The sequence below is a fragment of the Achroia grisella genome, unplaced genomic scaffold (assembly GCF_030625045.1).
Source record: "Achroia grisella isolate CSIRO2021 unplaced genomic scaffold, CSIRO_AGI_Agris_v1 utg1245, whole genome shotgun sequence".
NCBI lineage: Eukaryota > Metazoa > Arthropoda > Insecta > Lepidoptera > Pyralidae > Achroia > Achroia grisella.
This window is the reverse complement of record NW_026712606.1, coordinates 472,598-489,696: the sequence shown is the minus strand read 5'-3', so window position 1 is coordinate 489,696 and position 17,099 is coordinate 472,598. Positions and strand designations below refer to the sequence as shown.

General features: G+C 32.3%; 3 protein-coding genes across 3 annotated transcripts; 2 read left to right on the top strand and 1 right to left on the bottom strand.

Moving 5' to 3' along the window:
• Positions 1-2,942: 2,942 nt before the first annotated feature.
• LOC131854772 (2-oxo-4-hydroxy-4-carboxy-5-ureidoimidazoline decarboxylase-like) lies at positions 2,943-6,830 on the top strand. The gene is made up of 3 exons (XM_059205920.1): positions 2,943-3,177; positions 3,732-3,885; positions 6,583-6,830. The coding sequence occupies exons 1-3, from the start codon at positions 2,997-2,999 to the stop codon at positions 6,758-6,760; spliced, it is 513 nt and encodes a 170-aa protein (XP_059061903.1). The 5' UTR covers positions 2,943-2,996; the 3' UTR covers positions 6,761-6,830.
• Positions 6,831-6,966: 136 nt separating this feature from the next.
• LOC131854771 (proteasome maturation protein) lies at positions 6,967-9,266 on the bottom strand. The gene is made up of 4 exons (XM_059205919.1): positions 9,095-9,266; positions 8,550-8,708; positions 7,935-8,036; positions 6,967-7,218 (listed from the first exon to the last, which is right to left on the bottom strand). The coding sequence occupies exons 1-4, from the start codon at positions 9,095-9,097 to the stop codon at positions 7,057-7,059; spliced, it is 426 nt and encodes a 141-aa protein (XP_059061902.1). The 5' UTR covers positions 9,098-9,266; the 3' UTR covers positions 6,967-7,056.
• Positions 9,267-10,274: 1,008 nt separating this feature from the next.
• LOC131854834 (uncharacterized) lies at positions 10,275-16,026 on the top strand. The gene is made up of 10 exons (XM_059206004.1): positions 10,275-10,319; positions 10,813-11,004; positions 11,282-11,386; positions 11,698-11,953; positions 13,325-13,452; positions 13,951-14,145; positions 14,262-14,620; positions 14,889-14,958; positions 15,196-15,363; positions 15,853-16,026. The coding sequence occupies exons 1-10, from the start codon at positions 10,287-10,289 to the stop codon at positions 16,018-16,020; spliced, it is 1,674 nt and encodes a 557-aa protein (XP_059061987.1). The 5' UTR covers positions 10,275-10,286; the 3' UTR covers positions 16,021-16,026.
• The last annotated feature ends 1,073 nt before the right edge of the window (positions 16,027-17,099 follow it).

Genomic DNA, 17,099 nt, shown 5'->3' with positions numbered 1-17,099 from the left:
AACTTTACACATTATAAAAAAACAACTTCCACTATCAGTGTACTTTATTTTTTAATATGCGTAACGAATTTTAATGCAATTATCAGCATCAGGTGGAGTGAGTTAAGAGGACCTGTTTTCCTATATGTATAATTAATAAATAAGCACCCATGCGAAGCCGGGGCTGGCAGCTAGTTATTACATTATGCCAACAGACAGAACGCTTCTCTCAGAATCTATCTACAATAGACACATAATATATGCAGGAGAACAGACCTTTATACATTTAGAACCAACCTTAATACTTACATTTAAAAAAATATTGCTGATTGACTATTTATGTTTAGGCTATTAGGCCTGCAAAAAAAAAGACTGTAACCTACAATTTGTATTACAAGAAATATTAGTATGGCAGTATACAGTTCTAAGGTAACAGCAATTTTTCGATTCGATTAATATCGAAATTTGCTAATTGAAATTATTTTCAATTAGCAAGTTTCGTAATCACTCCTAAATTACATACTACGTTTACACAGTCATCTGTAGTCATATTTATTTTAAATTAATACGAAACAACATTGAATATTATGACCTAATCCCAAGTAATTAGTTAGCGGAATAATAACAGCGGTTTATATAAGAGACTTCGCCTCGACCTAAAGGATCAGCTGCTAATAAGCATAGGATTATAGACTACCAGGGCAACGATTCTTAGTTCATATAATTTGAAATCTGTTATTGTGATTTCGAATGAAACATTTTACATTTGCAATCAGTATGCAAAAGGTACTCTAATCTAATTCATTTTAAATCTACTATTGTGATTACGATTACAGTTGAATCGTACTTAGCTCCTAATAGCAGGTAGGTAGTCTAATCTAAACGAGGACAGCATAGGCGTTACATATTGAAGCATCCGGTATCAACCCTACCTATTGCTAACGCCTACATTATAGGAGCAAATACCTAAATACCTAATGAGGTGTTTAACGTCACTTTACTTTACCTAGGTGTAATTTAGCCAGCTGTGTGGGTACCTCTGCCTCATCAATTTCATCAATCAAACCGCTAAGTAGCTTTCTTTGTAAGACGTTTCCCGGTTGAGGGGCGATATATGGCAGTAAAAATACATAGAGATTGTATTTCCCTTAGTTCTACGGAAGGCCAACTTATAAATGAAAGGAATATATCGGGCGTCAATATTACACGAGGAGGTCGGTAGATAGTGAGGTATATCACATGGTTTTGAGAACATTAGAAAAACAAATTAACACCTGATGTTCAAGGGAACGCTCAGTTTCAGTTTTGATACAAAATTATAATTTAGTTTCTGCAGTAAATTTGCTGAAATCAAAGAGCACGTGTGCACAAATAAACACTCCTTTGCCAAATTATTGATTTCAGTGATTTAGAAGGATATAATATTATTAATTTTCCTTATGATATAGGTACCTATAATAAACTAGATATAATTATATGTATACTATATAAAGAAACAGATTTGACTCTTTGTTTGCATTGAAATTACTGGACGGATTTCAAAAATAGGAATACCATTAGGAAACACTTTTGGGAAGCTTCAATAATGTAGGTAATAAATACAACGTGTGAAAAAAATACCATAAAAAACCCTTATATAAAAACGCCGTACGCTGCGAAAATTATTGACAATAGAGCAAAGTGATGTAATAGAGTTTTATGGGGGACATCAATATTGAAGGGTGAGGTGAGAGGACATCAATTTGCTGGTGTTAAAATTTATAATGTTTGAAATTTTTGTTAACCGGACCGGCAGTAGGTATATTATAATTTTGATATATTTTCCAAATTTATCTTTTTATGAAAAAAAATTATTAGGGACCTGCCTGCTGTAACGATATAATCTGGCGGGGAAACAAAGAGCATGATTGATTTCTATGAAGGACTTCGAGTAGGTCGACCGGACCGGACCGTATCGACGTAGATACATACATTCTTTTTAATAGAGCCACTAGAGGCACTATTAATATCTATTTGTAAGTAGTAATTCTTTGTTGATTATTCTGTACTCGGATTCAGATTTATATTTGGGATTGAGAACTATATTAGACTATATTAAAATTGGGAACGCTGCACCGTATCCCTCAATAAAGTCGCCCCAATTACGTGGAACTCTATGTTTATGTATCAGATCAGTTTTCTATCAAAGAAGTTAATAATATCTAAGGTACCTTTCATTCCTTTCTAAAGGAAATAAGTAATATTTATAGTAGTTTTTCTTGTTGCCCACCAATACAGATATCTAATGTTTAGTTTCAAGTTCTATGATTTTGTATCATGGTGATCATTTTTCGACTCTAAATGAAAATAGGACAAAATGTTAGTATCCTAATATTTCCCTTCCATGTCCTATTTTTGATCATTGATTAAACAAAATTATTGATATCTGTACTGTATAGATGTCAATAATTTTGTATACCTATGCGCCAGAAAATAGAGACAAATAACAATTATCAATATTAAACAAATAATAGATTCAGCATAGTCAGTGTTATTTTGATTACAAAAAACACTGTCTGACTGATCCATTAGGATAATAATGAATCCAGTCCAGAATTAAATGATTTACACAAACTATTTAGTGAATCTGGCAGAAAATAATATTTTATAATTATCCTTACTTAGGTGGGCAAAACTTGATTCGTAAGCAGAATTTGTTTCCGCGTTATCCATTTTAGATAATGAAGTAGGTATAATCATTAACTTGCGAGTATTGCGCTACCTGCATAGGAAATGGGTTATAAAAGCATTTATTTTAAAGAACCTTCAGTAGAAAGAGCTATTAGTTTATCGGTATTAGTATTTTTATGAGCTACAAAATAAGACAAATAGTATTCGACCGAAGCAACATATCGTTGGTAAGTAATGTGTATGAACTTGTAATGACCTATGATACAAGTCTTCGACACGTAAACAAGTAGATAACAGACATTTTGTGCTTATTGATAGTAAGAGTTACGACGAAATTGGTCGAAATCATGGCTCTAACTATTTCTGCGGTAAATGCTTTAGATGATAAACAGTTTGAATCTATTTTTGGTAATGTTATAGAATTATGTATTGACGCTGCCGTGCAAGTGCGTAAAAAGAAACCTTTTAAAAGCTTGGTCGCTTTATGTGAAGCATTCAGTCAATATTTGGATGGACTTAGTGAAGCAGGTATGTTGCACTTATATATATGTTTTGAAAAGTAATCTTCATTACTCCAGATGGACTAATAATTTTCTATGATATAAATGTAATTTAAATATATAAATAAAATTGGAGTGTCTGTTTGTAATATTGAAATAACCGTTTTTTATTACGTGCATATGAATATAAATACGGCACATACACCAAAATATAATTTTTTACAATTTTTGTCTGTCTGTCTGTTTGTTCCGGCTAATCTCTGAAATGGCTGGACCGATTTTGACGGGACTTTTTTTGCCAGGTAGCTGATGTAATAAGGAGTAACTTAGGCTACTTTTATTTTACAAAAATAAAGTTAAATTCCACGTAGACCAAGTCGCGGGTACAGCTAGTTTATTATAAAAACCACGAACGATCTCTACGTGATATCTCCCCTAATTGGAATCCATGTTGGATCTCTGTGGAACTGACCTCATCTCGCTCATGTTATTATCATCCACTAGTGCCTGCTACCGTAGGTACATACTCTTAGCACAGGCGGCTCCATTATTGTGCATTAAAATAAACAAAATTGATTACAGAAAAATTGGTGGTGCTTAGACTACATCCAGACTTAGCCGGTCGCTTATCGTCACAGGGCGAGCTCACCCGTGAGTCTACCGCGGAACAGATGAGCGCTGGCCTCCTAGATCTTACTAATGGGCAGAAGACTATAATAAATACTAATAACGAAGCGTAAGTTATACTGTTATATAGTTATGTATTCTTAATAATAGCTTGTTTTTATAGAAATTGGACCAATAATTCATAAAGTTAGTAGTGTTACCAGAGGAAAGTTTGTACAAAATCATATACATGTGTACTACACATATTTCCGCTGCCAAGGATTTGTTTTAAGTTGCAAATCTTACTCTTAAAATGGGAACACTATTTTAAGAGATATAGAAGTGAACCTACAGGGTTCGTAGGTTTGAAACTCCTCCGGTAAGGTATAACAGGGTAGAATAAATTTAGTAATGAGTATAGAGCTGTAAATGTAAGCGACGAACACAAGGTTTTTAGAGTAGGTAACTTTTAGAAATCGGATATGAGAATCCAAGAACGTAGGTAGATATAGGTACTTTTACATAATACGTTTATTGTTCAATATTTTTAGTTACTTATAATGCATTTCTAACACAAGGGACAGATATAATTCGGGGCACAAGTGGAGGATAAGATGAATAAGATATCAGGTCAGTTAGCCCATCGTCAGAAATTCACCAGGACTTTATCACGATGGTTGCGTGGAAGTCAATCAGACATATTGGTACATTGCTAGCAATAGGGTTATTACTTCATATTGTTAACAATCCCCTTTCCCCTATTTCTATGTCTATTTTTTTTTGTGGATGATAATGGATTGGTGCACCCGCCTGCGCTAAAGGTTTACGCTGGCGGGGCACCAGTGGAGGATGATAAGATGAGCATGAGGTCAGGTCAGTTAGCCCATCGTGACAAATTCACCAGGAATTTAACACGATGGTTTTCAGGGGGAACCGCGTGGAGGTCGACCTGACATGGTACATTGCTAGCAATGGGGTTATCAATCCACATTACGAACAATCCCCTTCCCCCCTTTCTATGTCTTTTATATATGAATTAACAAAAAAGGTATTTTGTTAATACATATTCTTTACATCAATTATATGCTATCCATAACACAGGCTCTGCTGAACTTGGGACAAGATGACGCTGTGAATTGTTCTGAGAGATTATTATTATTCAAAATAGCATTTCTTCCATACAAAATATGCTACCAAATATACTAGAATAGACATAATGCGGTACAGAGAGTATAGGTACAAAATTAAATACAGTTGCCTTCCTGACGGACTTCACTGCGCCAATCTTAATGCCTCGTCTGTAATTTCACTTTATTCATATTTTACAATCAAGACACAATTTATAAATAACGCTGCTTAGAGGTTTAGAGGTAGAAATAGGTCTACCTACTACTACCTACCTGTCTCAGGTAGGAGGGTAGGTGGGTTGCGTTTACTTTTAGGAAGTAGGTACGATCCACTCTGAATACTAATTACTAGTTATGAATGAAATGACAATTTTTCTTGACGCAAGGTTGGTATAAAAATATGTAAAACATATTAGGTAATCAAAATATTTTGTTAGATCACTGCAGCTCATGTAGGTATTTATATATCTACTAATGATTGTAAAGGAATTTCATGTCGTGGTAACAATTACATTATGCAATTATAAAACAGAAACAAAATTAATCTCTACACCTAGGTATCGATTTGCATGTAAATATTTCTTTAATTAGGTATTAAGACAATTAATTTATCCCTTATAGTACCTACCTACCAAAGCCCGAAGTGACCGAAGTGCCATCTGCAGTATTAAAAGGAATTTTTAAAGATAGGTATTGTTCGTATGAAAAGAATAATAACATTAAGGACACGAAATCATTACAATTTTTTTGCATAACTTTGTATATATTGTTTTAATTGCAGAGAGTAGCAACTAGTGAACTAAAAATATAATTAATATAATATAATAAATATCAATAATACATAGTAATGTGTATCTAATACTCGTTTACCATTTTCATTATAGCATGTATAGTACTGCCATCTATCGGCGGCAAAGTGTACTGTGAAAGTGTCATTTTTGTTTTGTTCTATGCTATGGTTTTGGTTGTTTTAGTTCGTGACAATGCCGCTAGATAGAGCTGTACATAAATCTGAAAACAAAATAGTATATGATACACAATATACACTAAATTACTATGATAAAATAAGTACAACTTATAAAATAATATTTCTATTAGTGTGTTTTATATAAATATATTCCAGTAGATATAAAGTATAAATAACGAAGTGGTAGAAAGGCCTCATCAAAAGCGGTTAAAAATTATGTAGATATGGTTATCTTAGGCACAATAATCAATTTTGTCAAGATTTAAACATTTTGATACTGTTACGAAGTCGGTTGAAAACTAATATTAAATATATGTCACATGTTTAAGTAAAACATTTGCCCATAGAATTTGCTCTATCTCTCTTAAAATATTATTATATACGATTTAAGAAAATTTAGTCTACCTAAAGTAATAAAATAACAAATAGTGCTTGGTCACATGCATGCCTGAGATCGACTCTGCAGTCAAAGTGCTTGCATGGCCATTTCTGTAAAATGATATACAGACTTAAGACTATGCTCCTGAGTGATTCTTAATAATCTAGACTGATGACCCCATTACGAGCAGTCATATAGATCTACACCCAGTTTCTCCTGGAAATTATAGTGATAGATGGGCTAACTGAGTCGACCTGAATGCTCATCTTATCATCCTTCACTGGTGCTCCGTCAGTTCGACAAAAAGAAAACTTAACTTTCATTAGTAATTTGTCAATATGTGTTTATATTTAGGTACAAAACGAAGTTCGGATTCCCATTTATAATATGTGCAAGAGAGAATAAAGTACAATCTATCATTGAGGGTCTACAACGGCGGTATAACAACACACGAGAACAGGAAATTAGTATTGGAATCAATGAAGTCAAGAAGATTTGCAAACTGAGGATACTTGACATAGCAAGAGATTGATAATTTTACATTTCCATTATCTTTTTTTAGTCTACTTGGTTTCCAGCTCAGTAAAGAAATGTTTTGAGTCTGTGATGATGTCGCGACGGTGTACCAAAAGATAAAATAATTTTAACTATTCAAAGATGTATCTATACATAATATATTGGTATATACTCAAATATTATACACTTATATAATATGTTTAATAATAGTCTAATCATAAAAATTAAAATAAACATTTTTATTTCAGTGTGTATTTTTATTGAAAATATTAAGAGAAAAAATTATATAATGCAATACTAGATTTAACTAACTTATAAAAGTCCAAGAGACCTTTCCACAACAGCATGTGGTTGTCCAGCTACTTCACATAGATCTCTTGTGTTGAGGATGTCTTCAAATCCGATATCCAAGTGCCTTCCAGTCAGAACATCATGTTGGAGATTGGAACTTGGAAGGAAGGGCAGTCTGCCAACCTGAAAGCATTGTAATCAGTATATTATGTTAGGTGTCTTATTTTATTTTAACAGTTATAGAGAGCTTGTTCATAGACTTATTATATTTTCCAAGTTTAAACAATAAAGTTACAGATAGTGTGTGTAAAGTTTAATAAATTTAAAGATATAAAGCACACAAAACTTTATTTTTTTATTATTACAACATTTGCTTGTCTATTAATATAAACAACTATATTTCAAAACCAACATACATATTTATTAACAGCACTATGGATGTCACATTATCATGTGAAGCCTTTGGTGGATGTCTCTCATATGTCACTATTCCGCACAATTAAGATGTCATGATTTATATCCTGTAATTTCACTGCTCTATCTCTCTCTTCAACAATAATAAATGTTATGAAGCAATAGAATAGATATGTCTCAGGCACCTAGGTAGAAAACCTTTTCATGGTCTACATCAATAAACAAACAGTCCTCTAAGGCTGATAATTAAATTGAAAAACTTTTATTCTAATTATATGTTGATTGGATTGCCAGTTGTTTCAATAAAAAAGTGAGATTTTTAATAGATATGCTATGTAGAAAAAATAAACTATTGTTATTTTAACCTCATCTATGTCACTGGATAATACTGTTTGTAGAAATAGGTACTCTATCAAATTATGACGTACTGAATGAAATATCATAAAAATCCTTGTTAAATTATAAAACAATTAAATAAAACATACTTTACTAGCAAACTTCATTTCCATAGTAAGTTTCATTGGTGCATGTAGACCTTGGATATTACGCAGCATTGCCATATCCATTTTTTCTTCATTCAGATGGTACTGAAATTAAAAATTGATATGCAATAACACACACACTATAAATATTACAGTAGGATTAGCTATTACTTGACATATAATTGTAGGTTCAATTCCTCGCACGGTACAAACATTTGTAGTCATGAGTATGATTGTTTGTATCGGTCTGGGTGTTTTCTATATATAATATGTATGATTTGCGCATTGTGTGAATTGTCCTGAAATATTATTATTATTATAATCAGAAGAATAAGAACATATCACACACACAGTACCATACTGGTAAATATAAAAATAAAAAATAATTTAAAGCTAAAACTGTTAATTTTAGATGATATATTTTATATATATTTTAGAATAATCCACTATTGTCCAGGTGTTCAATAACATATTAAAGAGAATTCCATAAAATAATATTAACCCAGTAGAATTAAAAAATATCTTCATTAAACAGAAATTGTCTAATTTCCCCAGCTGAGTTTACAACAATGAAAATTCAATGTAAATTATGACAGAGTCGAGGCTTTAATGTCTTACATTTTTTTCAGAATGTTCCAATGGATGTGTGGTACCAATTTTTAATTTTGTTGCACCAACTCCAGCAACTAAAGGATCTGGTATACCAAATGGGCCTTCATGGACTTGAATGTTGGATACATGCTCCGGCTTGACTTTCAGAGATGGTAGACCAAAACTCTGAAATAAAAGTTAATAAATTCAATTATCTTTTTGAAACTCCACAAACAAACATGAACACAACTACTACCATTCCTCCAGTTGCTACCACTCTTGATACGAGAATGCTGCTCAAAAGGGCGAGACGACAGTAGGTTGTTACGGTGATAAAAGTAATTATTATGAAGAAAATTTATTAAAAGTTAAGACATTCGGCTTTAATGAAAAATGCCATATCATCGTTAATACAAAATAAATTGATGTTTGTTGTAATAAAATTACACTATTAGATATATTACAAAAAGTAAAGAAGATTGAGTAAATCTATGTTTTTTCTTTTTAATGCCTTTTAATTAATGTTACAATTTATTTTAACCTGAAATAACTTTGGATTGGAGAATACTCACCATTGTGATATTGTTTTTGTTATTTTTTAATCAGAATAGTTATCAAATTGAAAATTCGAAGATAAAATTATTTTTCGTTAAATTAAAAATTATAACAATAATAATTGAAGAAAAGACCAAGTAAAATATAATCAAATCAATGATTTTCAAGTTTATGAATCTAATTAATCTGTGACAATGCAGAATGTCACAGATGATAGATCGGAAAGATTAAAATGACATGGCACTGTCCAGTATCTGTCATTCATGAACTCAAGTGTACCATAATGGCTGTATGGGCGCAGTTCCCTGTGCCTTTCCGATAAAGGATAAATACACAAAAAAAAGTGTACCATAGACAAGCTATAAAGATGATTTATAGAAGTTCTAATATTCTATCACACTCTGGCTGCCATTATGTGAAAAGGACAGAATCCAAAGATTCTGTCGCTTTAAATCATTTTCAAGGATAAAATATAAACCTAACGCCGATGCCGTGACAAAAAATATCTGCTGAGTTTAATATGATTTAATAAGTATTTTTACATTATATTTAATTACTGAAAGAAATAGCAAATAGAAATAATGATACAAAATATTATAATTATTCATAAGCATATTTAGGTTCTAATCTATACGTATACCTAAAAAGTGTCTGTTTGTAATATTTAATAAACCATTTTTTACTATATGCATATGAACATATACGATATACGGTATATACCAAAATAACATTTTTTACAATTTTTGTCTGTATTGGCAGATCTTGGCCAATTTTAACGGGCTTTTTTTTTGGCAGATAGCTGATGTAATAAGAAGTAACTTAAGCTACTTTTATTTTAGAAAAATAAAGTTAAATTCAGCGCGGACGATGTCGCTAGTAGGTACAGCTTAATATAATTAATACTAAGTTTATTTGAATAAAAAATATATCTATTTCTCCAGCAAATAAGATCGGTACCTACTTACTCTATGATACTATCAATAAAAATTATTTCATTAAAGACAATATATTTTGTTTTTAAATACGAAAACTTTTTGTCTCGCGCCAAATACTTAATATAATTCGATAGTACAAACAAAAAAATAAATTATCCAAACTTTAATAAAGATTGACGGATATATCAGATTTTAAGAAATTTATATTACTTGCATTTCTTTATTGTAAAATGAATTAGTTAATTTTACCAAGGAACAATTAACAGTATTTAAAATGACAAGTCGTGGAGGAGGAAAGAAAGAGATGGTAAAAGAAAAACTGAATTATGTGTTTACTATACTATATATATTGTGTTACTGTATTGTTTGTAACAAAGGTTATTTATATATTCTGTCAATACTAAAGCTAATGGGCAGGTACGATGCTATTTATTAAGTATGGCTGTCTTCACTCCAGGTTCCTTACGGGTCAAGCAAAAAGTGCTTACAAGTCTTTTAATATTGACTTTATATATATTAATGACTAATATTGGCATACACGTCTTTTAAAATAATAATCTTCAAAATTGTTTACTACTGTCTGTCCAAAATACACAATAATAATAATAATATATCTACCAAAATAACTGTCACAGTGCCATCTAGTCTCAAGATAAGAAAGCCTTAAGAATTGATATTAATAGATAAATACATTTTTTCCGCTAGACTACCGAGGCCGACAAATATATCTATCAACCAATCAAATTCATCACATTTAGATATAACTAAGTGACTAGTGGTCTTTATTTTATTATTTGTAGGATCCCGAGGAACAGATGCGTCGGAAATTTCGCGCCAAATGTCTATTTCGAGCGCTCGGGCGGCTTGCAATGGCTAACATCTATTGGTTGATAGAAGATGTTGATCATTACGAAGGGGTAGATGATGTAAGAAGGAGGGTGGAACAAGCAGTACGAGGAAAGGCCAAAAAGAAGCATCTATTGACTGTTACCGTATGTATTAGGTACAGTTAGCTTTTGCTGAGGTAGACAATGGATTTGAAGCTTAGCTTAGCTAGCAATTTTTCAACAATTGAGTAGGACTAAACATTTATTATGAGTTCAATATGTCTTGGTTCACCAGGAGGCTTCTGAGCTTCTGGGAGGAAGCTTCTCCCAGCTGGCTACTTTAGTAACGGCCCAGATGAGATGCTAAATGCAGAGTATAGTCTTGGCTCTTTAACTTATTGTAACGAACAATGTTGCTATAAATAAAACATATATGTTCTAGGATAAAGCACTTTTAAATAAACCAGCGGAGGAAAGAACAGATCAAGAGAAAAAATATATTTATCGCATCATTGGTGGATTAAAATGTTTCAAACGTTATCCAAATGTAAGTAAGTCTATACAGCCATATTGAGTTTGAACAAATTATCTTTTTGTAATAAGTAAACTGTAGTCTTACGACTATCGAAAATGTACTTAACCATGGTGAATATTACAACCTAAACCTATGGGGTATATAGGGATAAATAGCCGATATTAAGAGTATATTCATATTACGAAAACGTGCCTATTGTACGATTTAATACATTATGAGTTATGATTATAAGCGAGAACATAGATACATCTATATTATAGATATAGGTAGTCTAATTAAGTCAGTATTAATACAGGCAGTATACTGTTGTGTAAATGTAATAGCACGTAAAAAAGAAACTTGCTGCGGTGACGTACTTCAAGTATTATGGCCCGGGGCGGACCATAGTTCGTCAACACCACGAAGCCCACGCTCTATACTTCATAGTGACTGGTGACATCATCGTCAGCCAGATGGTGTTCGACGAGTTGCTCCAAAAGAACGTATCCGTGGATATCGGTGTCATGCACTCCGGTGATATGTTCGGTGAAGTTTCTTTGTTGCATAACATTCCAAGAACTGCTACTGTCACTACTACTGGTTAGCTCATTACAAATACCTAATTACATAAGTATCACTAACTAGTGCTTACCAGAGATTTTGTCCATATGATAAGAGCCATAAGATAAGTAGATATCCTATTTTCTTCAAGCGAAAACCACGTGCTCACGATTATTGGTTGAATAGTTAATGTATTAAGATGTAACAAACAACCAAAGTTTTTTTTAGATTAACAGCCTAGGTGGTCTAGTTGTTTAACATACCACCTTACATCCGATGGTTGCGGATTTCATTCTTGCACGGAAAAATTGTATTTAGGAGTATAATTGTTTCTAATTGGTATAGTAATCTTGTGTTTACAAAAAAATGTATTCATCATTTGTTTAGTACCCATAGTACAAGCTCTATTCGCTAGTTTGCGACTAGATGACGCTGTGGGAATGGTTCTGGATTATAAAAAAGGATTACAATAGCCATTAGTAAGAATGATAATACATAGATATATACACTAGGTAGGTACTGTTCCTTTGTTTATTTGTTCTTTCATTCTGTAAGCCGTTAACAACTGCAATGAATCCTCGTGACTTTTGATATTTACATCTAATATTTGAGACTACTATGGCTTATGGATTTTAATAATCTATATATTCACGATGTCATAAGCATATAACAATAATTGACACACAACTACGCATCAATATCTGTTTTATTATTCCAGAATACTTTGAATTATGATGCAATATCAGAAAATTATTAACTAATTAAATTAATTGTTATTAATTATAAAATTCTTATTAACTTATTATTAATTAACTTTTGGGTATGGTCAGAATAGGACTCGTATGAAAAATGTTTCTTAAACTTTCTGTAAAGGGAGACGAACTCCAAAACTGATTATTCAAAACTACCGTATTACTATGATGTCAGAGTGGTCGTTAACTATATAGAGTACACAATAAAAAATTTGGTTGTTCACTGTCTGTTAATGGAAAACAATTACCCATATTATGATAACTATTAACAAGGGAGTAGGTAAACGCCAAAACAATGATTATTATGATTTTTGTCTGTATGTCTGACAGATAAAAATCATAATAATATAATAATCATTGTTTTTATACACGCTAGTCTCAGAAACGGCTTAACTTAAAATAGTGTTTGTTTTATGCCAATAAACAAATAAGTTAAAATTCACGGGCTCAGCTAGTATAAAAGATGTACATGTGTCGTCCTGACACCATTGTCCCATTTCTTTACATTCTTGCCCTATTTTCTTTAACAAACTGCTAAGAAATCGATTATATTCGTATTGATCACACTAAGCAAGTAGCACAGCAACAGCCAACGTGACATGTGAAGTTAGTTGTCTTGTCAACAAAGAAGTGATTGGTTGTATATATTGACCATTAGGTCACTGTGAATTACTGGCATTAATGAAAGAAGATTTCAAAAATGTGCTCCAAGCATCTGTACAGAAACAATGGGATGAAGTGCGGCATGCAATGTCAGCATTCACGTACTTCGAAGGTCTTGATGAGGTCCTTTTAACTTGTTTTTACTATTTAGACACAGATATTACATTTTTTATTTGTATCTGTAGCAGCGTTGCCAGACACCTCGATTTTGGAACGAAGTCGCGAGTTTTAGAGAAAAATAAAATGTCCCACGTAGGAAGTGTCCAGTCCAGCTTTTCCTTTATGACCTATTGACCTTTTTTAGTCAGATATTAAACAATAGTTCTTGTTTTTTTTCGTTTTACCTAAATGTGTTTGAAACATTGAATGACCTTATTTTTTAGGCTGCTTATTCTTATTCCACAGTCACTACTGATTAGGTACTATGTGACTTCGTATGTCTAGCTTAGAACAAAATAATCTCGCTTTTATATACATGAAGTTTTATATCCCGCTTGCTTGAAATAATCTGGCAACGCTGATTTATAATGATTACCTATATTTGTATATTTTGTAGTAATTTTCAATAATGTAACGATTATTTTCAGAACATTATCATCTCATATTTTTTTTATTTATTAGGTTGCACGTCGTGAAGGTTGTATAATGGCTAAAATGAAGTCATACAAGCCGAACGAAACCCTCCTCGGTGACGGCGTAGGAGTGGCCAATTTTGTCTACTTTATTTTATCAGGCCGTTGTCAGATGATTGAGACTATTCAAGTGGTCGTCACATCTCGTTTAGGCCGCAGTTATTATGCACTCTACGACCCATATGTATGACGTATTTTACATTTGATTTAGTATCACTAGAGATTGTATATTGTACTATTACAATATGTAAAATAAATAGTTCCACTACACTGTTCACAATTCCAATGTTTGAATCTAAGGTGCCTGATGAAGAAAGCGAGCAAGATTTTGATACGAAATATTTTGGAGCATATAAAAATCTCGACAAGGATAGTAAAGATACTCATGATTCCGTTGTCGCTACGGATGATCCAATAAAAGAAGATCGAAACAAAAGTAGCATTGCTCGTGAAGGTATAAGCAGTATATTAAAGTCGACCAGTGACGTTAAACAAAGACGGTCGGAAAGTTTAAAACATGGCAGCGGAAATGTTGTAATTAATGATGACGATGGGGTTAGACAGAGCATTACTAGCGATAAAGCAAAGTCAGAACGTTCAGCTTCTGTGAAATCACAAGTATTGATGGAGCCTTCTGAAGTGACTCGGCAATCTGTCAGGTTGTATAAAGTCTTTACAATAATTCTCATGTCCATTTAGTTAATCTCTAGGCAACTTATAGTATGTGATTAATAATTTACAATACAAACATATAACACTAAACAACCACGTGTGGTCGTACAGCTTGCTCTACCTCTAAAAAAATATTATTTAAAATATAATTTAATCTTCTTAGTTTAAACTAAATTATGAGTAGAGATTCGGTCCCTTCAGTGCGTTGGTAATTGGTTTGATGATAAATATAATAATTAGGTGTTAATATTTCAGATTGAGCGTCATTCCTGAGAAATCTCAGCCATCAACAGCGCCATTAAATACACGAACCTATTTCATGCAGGTCTACATCGACTTTTTATAAATGACTATAATAATTATTTTATACTTGTCTTTATCTAATAAAATCATTACAATTTATTGAGGTAAGGGTAGTGGCTAGGTATATTTATTGCACGTGCGTATCTATTTAGGTGCTGAATTATGATTGAAGTATACAATAGGTATAGTTGATTCTATTTTACCAATTTAGTGACCATACCCTGGCGCTGTAATTAATATTATAACTAATAATTATTAGGTATGCCAGCTAAACCCGGGTTCAAGCTTCGGTTTCGGCGAGAATATGCGTGATCGTCGCATAGTAGCCCTGACTCCAGTAGATTGCATGCTGTTACCCAAGATGTGGTTGTTACAGCGAAATACAGCTAACATCTGGACCCGTATACAACATTACCTCGAGAAAAAGGTATATTTATTAAACTAAATGGACTAATAAAATGGACTGATAAAATGAATGAAGTAATCAATCATGTAACTTTTTACTAAGTACTTAGATTTACCGTAAAGTTTGAAATTATTAACTTTATTTTCATTGAAGTTATCGTAAATGTAGAAGAAAATACAATATAATTGGTTTGATTTCAGTATTGAACTAGAATCGGTTGAAATTATATTTATTCTCAAGCATGCATAATGGTATAGAGTATTTTAATAAAATAAATATTTTGTGTTAAGCAAGATACCAAAAAAGATATATAAAAGCCTCTGTATATATATACTATGACGATCTCGTTGGTTTAGCTTTTTAACACATCCCCTTACTTTCGATGGTCGCGAGTTCAATTTCTCGCACCACACAAACATTTGTACTCATGAAGAGTATGATTGTTTGTGTCATTCTGGTTGTTTTCTATGCATAATATGTATGTATTTAGGAAAAATAAATACTCGTCAGATACCAACAAAGAAGCAGCTATTCAAAGAGTTCGTCTCCCAACGACGCTGGCAAGAGTTTCGTGAGCAGACAGTCAACGATGTGGTTTCCCGTTCCAATACCGTCAACTGGACCTCGGCTCATGACGTTCCGTACTCTATTAGGATGGAAGAAATGCTTGACATTTGAAAAAGAAAGTAAAACATTTTAGATATACTTTTATTTACATGTATCAAATATATTTGATGTAGAGGGTTCAGGTGTTTTATTGAGAGGTCATATAATTTAGACAATTAATATTAATTTATAGTTAATAATCTTCTGAATTTATAATCTCATTTGACATATAGTTGTAATATTTGTTTTTTTTATTATAAGAGGCATAATTAGCGAGCAAATGTCTCGCTAAGTTCCGTAAGTGTCTATAGGCAAGGATTTGGACAAAAGGATAGGAAGGATAAGGACAAAATAAAAGACAATAAAATGTATGTAATTACGAAAGAAGTCGAAGCTGTCATTTACTAGAATTCTTGTATCTGCTTAATCCTTGTAAGGCAAGGTTCTTCCTAAGTAGAAATATCTGCAAATAAAATACCTATCTATAGTATATGTAGTAATAGTGGTTCACGGGGGCGGAGGCCGCGGGGCGCAGAAATGACGAGGCAAGTAGGTGTACGACGATGCGGAATTAATAAGGTAACATGGTGACAAGGAGATCGAAGGTTTTATAAATAGTCATCTTCATAAAGTGGAAGGTAAATGATAAGTAAAAATTGTCTGAGACATCTATACCTTTAATATGAATTGATAGGTTTGATAGACACAAAAAATAATCATATTACCTATACCTGTGCCTAAACGTTCCACTTAGGGTACATTGAAATAATATAATAGCAAACATTAGAATCTAGTACGCCTACCTGATGCTATTAATGCATGTTAAAAATAATATTTTAATGTATTCACATTACATATGAAGCATATTTTTATAGATATTTTTAAAAATACAGGATTCTTCTGAGATCGGCGAAGATTAAAGTCAGGAACTACGTTCGTGTTCTTGCCGTATTTATGTGAGCGATAAAGTACCTAAATGAGCGTGGGTCAACTTTGCAAAGGAGAGTAACTACAGGTTCTACTATTTTATTCCCTAAAAGTTTTATAGGGAAACAATATAAAATGAACATAGTAAAATTTTTCCTTACCGCTTAACCAAGATACCAAATTGCATAGTTTTTTTTGTGAAAATATCGCATCGGTCACTTTGG